Here is a 4,487-nt window from a genome sequence, read left to right on the forward strand (position 1 = left end):
GGTGTGTGGAATCAGATCAAAAAGGTAGCAAAGAAAAGAGCGAGAGAAAGAACATGGAGGCCAAGACACTGACTTCTACCTCTTCAAATCGCCAAACACTTTAAGATTAAAATACATTTTCAAAGACCAGCTTGATCTACAAGAGCTAGTTCCACGGCAGGCTCCAAAGCTACAGAGAAATTTTGTCTCAAAAAAAACCAAAAAAAAACCGCTTTTTCTTTTTTTTGAGTGAAAGCTCATGATTTTATTGTCTTCATAACAAGGTCATCTTAGAACTGGATCACTTGGCCCTTTCCCTTCTTATCACCACCCAGTTCAAAATGCTTGCATCTCTTAATAGCCAGCATCCTCTTAGATCTGCAGTTGGGCTCCACACATCCCAGTCTCAGCACAATCTTCTTTGTAGTTTTTGCCTTTTTGCGGAAAATAGGCTTAGTCTGCCCACCATAGCCACTCTGTTTCCTGTCATAACGCCGCTTTCCCTGGGCATACAAAGAATTTTTGCCCTTCTTGTACTGGGTCACTTTGTGGGGTTGGTGTTTGCCACATTTCTTGCAGAATGTACGGCGGGTATTAGGAACGTTCACCATGTTGGCGGGTGCGATATCGGCACAGAAAGAAAGCAAAAACACTTTTTCAATATTTCTGCCCCCTCTCCCGTTATGATTCCTGAGACTCGGGTGCAAGAGTAGTTTGTTTCCTGTCTTGTTTTCATACTTGGCTTTTGATTTTTTGAGAAAGGGTTTCTCTGTGTAGTCGTGGCTTTCCTGGAACTCACTCTCTAAGGCAGGCTAGTCTCGAACTCTCCTGAGGGCTGTGATTAAAGCCATGTACAGCCACCACTTTGAAAAAGCAGTTTGTAAGAGTCAGAACAGGAAGTTTGCTGTGAGGCTTCTTCTAGAAATGTCACAGAAACAAAACCCACAAAGTCTCCTCTGCATGGCTCGTAAACAAGTCTTGAACAAAGATCATCCCAAGAGACATGCTAACTTGAAATGAGGACATCGAATGGTGCCTCAACCTTAGACAAAGAACTACAGACAGCTAAGGGGTGCCGACACTGGGAAAAATAGTCTTCCCCACGGAAGAGCTGTCCGATACCCGCACTAAATATCCAATATCAGCACTAAGATCACATACATACAAGTAACACACAGACTGAGCAAGTTCTATTTATAATTATATTTAGCAACAGATATGCGTGTGTGTGTTTGTGTGATAACAAATAGTACAGGTCACGAATTTGTAGAAGAGTGGGGAGTGGGGTACATAGAAAGGGTGGGAGGAGAGTGATATAATAATATTTTAACTTCAAAGACTAATATTTTTACATATTTAACTTTTTCAGGTCCTGGAGAGATGGCTCGGAGCTTCTCTTGCTGAGGACACGGGTTCGGTTCCCAGGGAACACACTGAGCAGGCTCACAGTTGCCTGTAACTCCAGTTCCAGGGGCTCTAACACTGTCTTCTGGCCTCTTCAGGCACCTGCTCACACGCGGTATACGTACGGATATGCAGGCAAACACGTATACATAAATAAAACAGTATCTAAATCTTTTAAGAAACTTATCCGTGAAAATTCTGGTAGTTTTGTTCTTCAGATGAAGCTGACCATGTCGGCAGTAATGATAAACAGGAGCACAGGCAACAAGATGTTTAAGACTGGCTTTGCACCTGTTTCCTAGACTCTTCAGATAAATTTTCCCTGTGTTTTATGTAATATTTTCATTTTTGCTTACCTTTACCCAATCAACATATACCTATAATCCAAGAAATCAGAACATCAAAGCACTAGAAGTTATCCCCCAGGAGGGCAATTTCTTTCTTCGAAGATGACCAAGGGGCATTTAGACCCATCCCTTCTGTGGCGTCTTTCCCCTCTTTCCCACGCTTCACTCCTGAACTCTAATGCGCGAAACAATCCCACACCAGTTACTATTTAAAGGGGTATTTATTTTGGGGGGTAAAATTTACAAAACACTAGCCGTCAGGAAAGGAGCGTAGTCGCTGGAGCAGGAGCCGGAACCGGAACCAAGCACCGGAACCAGGAGCCGAGGCTTGCCGAGGCTTGCAGCTCTTTTTTAAAGATAAGTACACCGTGCGCCAGTGGGCTTGTACTTTAGTGGCTATTGAAACTCGGTTGGCTGCTCTTCCTGCTTCATCCTACAGAGTCCCAAACTTGCTGCTGTGCCCCCACGTCCCCGACTCGTTTCTCGTCTTTAGACTTCTCTTTGACCTTGGAACACGGTACCTTATGAATAATGTGGAAAAGAAGAGGACAGGTGTTGGAACTGGCTCTCCCAAGGTCAAAAACTGTATCACACATTCACGTGTGTGTGTGTGTGTGTGTGTGTGTGTGTGTGTGTGTGTGTGTGTGGTTGTACAAGTCGTGCAAATCAGTACCAGCTACTTTGGAAATTTGTCTCACTGAAACAGTCATGCCAATTGTATGCACACTCTGTGACCCAGAATTCTGAATATAGATACACATTCAACAGAAGACCAATAGAATGTTTGTAATGGTATAATTCATAATAGACAAAACTTGGAAATAGTCCAAATATCTAGCAAGAGCTGAATGGACAAAGTCCTCATATAATGGAATGCCACTGAAAATTTGAAAAAAAAGAAAAAAAGAAAATTATGGCTGCACAGAATGTGGATGACTCTCATAACTGTAATATTGAGCAAAAGAATCAGTCACAAAAACTACAAAGAAAGATGCTCCAAACACACAGTATATGCTTTTACGAAGAAAAGAGAAGAGAAAGAAGAAAAGAAAAGAACAGCCACTGCCAACTGGCAGAAGTTAATAACTAGATCAAACCATGAAGGAAGTTTCTAAGATGTTGAGTGTATTCTTCTTTCTGGCTTTCAAGACAGGATTTCTCTGTGTAGCCCTGGTTGCCCTGAAACTCGTTCTGTACACCAGGCTGGCCTCAAACTCTGGGATATGTCTGCCTCTGCTTCTCGAGAGCTGGGACTAAAGGTGTGTGCTACCACTTCCAGAATAAAGTGTACTTTTAAACCAGAGGCTGGTTGTCCCAATGTGTTCAAACTCCACAATTCTCAGAACTTAAAATCAGTACAAATTGATAATATACTCCTGAGATATGGAGGCCCCAAAGGCCTATAAAGTAGCATCTGAAGAGTAAGGAATCAGGACAGCTACAAAGGGGTTGGGGTAGAAGCAGAAGGTGCTGGTGTAAGTCCCAGAGTCCAACAGTCTAAATCCCAGATTCTCCAATGGGTCAAAGCAGAAGAAAACAAACTGTCCATGCTGGAAGCAGTAAATTTGCCCCTCTTCCACCTCCCTGTCCTATTTAAGCCCCCCAGTCGATTGGACAGTACCTAGCTGTATTGATGAAGACTGTATTATTCAGTCCAATGATTCAAATTGTAGTTTCTTTCAGAAACACCCTTAGAGACATATCCCAAAATACTGTTTTACCAATGATTTGGGTCTCCATTAGGCCTTCAAGTTGACACATAAATCAATCAAATGTAACTTACATGATTTTATAAAACCATGTTAGCACTTCAATAAACTTTGCTTCTCCTTCAAATTACTCCTCAATTCCCTCAAATTTACCTTCTTACCGTTTAACTTATCATCAGAATGGTCAAACTAGCATTGAATATAATGCAAATTTTTCTATAAGATCATTATTTCACAACACAAATACGTGTTGTGAATATGAGGGCTGGGAGTGATAACTCAGTCTGTAAACTGCTTGTGCCCATACATGAGAACCTGAACTCACTGTTAAAAAGCCAAGCATGGGTGTATAACCTTATAAATCCCAGACCTAGGGATTTAGATTGCTGGGGCTCACTAGCCAGCCAGGCTAGACTAACCAGCTGGTTCCAAGTCAACAGAAGACCTTGTTTCCAAACACAAGGTGGATGGTGACCAGGGAACAACACCTGCCTTCACACACACCGGCGTCTGTGTGCACATACATGCTCACACATGCATGTCCACACAACAAATAAGAAAGTAAATACATAGTTTCAAAGCAGATTTTTAAAGACGATGCATAGCAATGAACTCATAGCTTTAAGTAGAGATCTTGAACTTCCAGCATCAGGATCAGTGAGAAAAAAACATTTTTGTTTGTAAAATCCATCCAGGCTACAACACTCTATTAACACAGCGGGTTCCAAAAGAAACGTGTTCACAAATAGCGGCATTTTCATTGTTTCAGAGCTGACACGATAATTCCATTCAAGCAAATATTTATTAAAGCCTAAACATCCTAATGCTTTCAAGTTATAACGGATTGGAATCTCATGCTGAGATTTACAATGGCCGAGGCACATCGCCTATAATCCGAAATATTAGACCAACGTTCATAGGTGACAGGGCTCTGCCTTCCTGACACCTGCAATATTGGATTTGCTGCCGCCTGTAATTGTACTTCCCAGCCTCGGTTATTCTCTGTCGCGTCGAACAGCAGGACGAAAGGAAGAAAATCACAGAGTTT

The 4,487-nt window shown here is 42.0% G+C and overlaps 1 protein-coding gene across 1 annotated transcript; it reads right to left on the bottom strand.

Annotated features, from left to right (window-relative positions):
* Positions 1 to 212: 212 nt before the first annotated feature.
* Positions 213 to 624, bottom strand: LOC142838730 (large ribosomal subunit protein eL42-like). The gene has a single exon (XM_075954339.1). It carries the CDS (start codon positions 588 to 590, stop codon positions 270 to 272), a length of 321 nt encoding a protein of 106 aa, XP_075810454.1. The 5' UTR covers positions 591 to 624; the 3' UTR covers positions 213 to 269.
* Between the last annotated feature and the right edge of the window lie 3,863 nt (positions 625 to 4,487).

Source organism: Microtus pennsylvanicus, chromosome 20 (assembly GCF_037038515.1).
Source record: "Microtus pennsylvanicus isolate mMicPen1 chromosome 20, mMicPen1.hap1, whole genome shotgun sequence".
NCBI classification, from domain to species: domain Eukaryota; kingdom Metazoa; phylum Chordata; class Mammalia; order Rodentia; family Cricetidae; genus Microtus; species Microtus pennsylvanicus.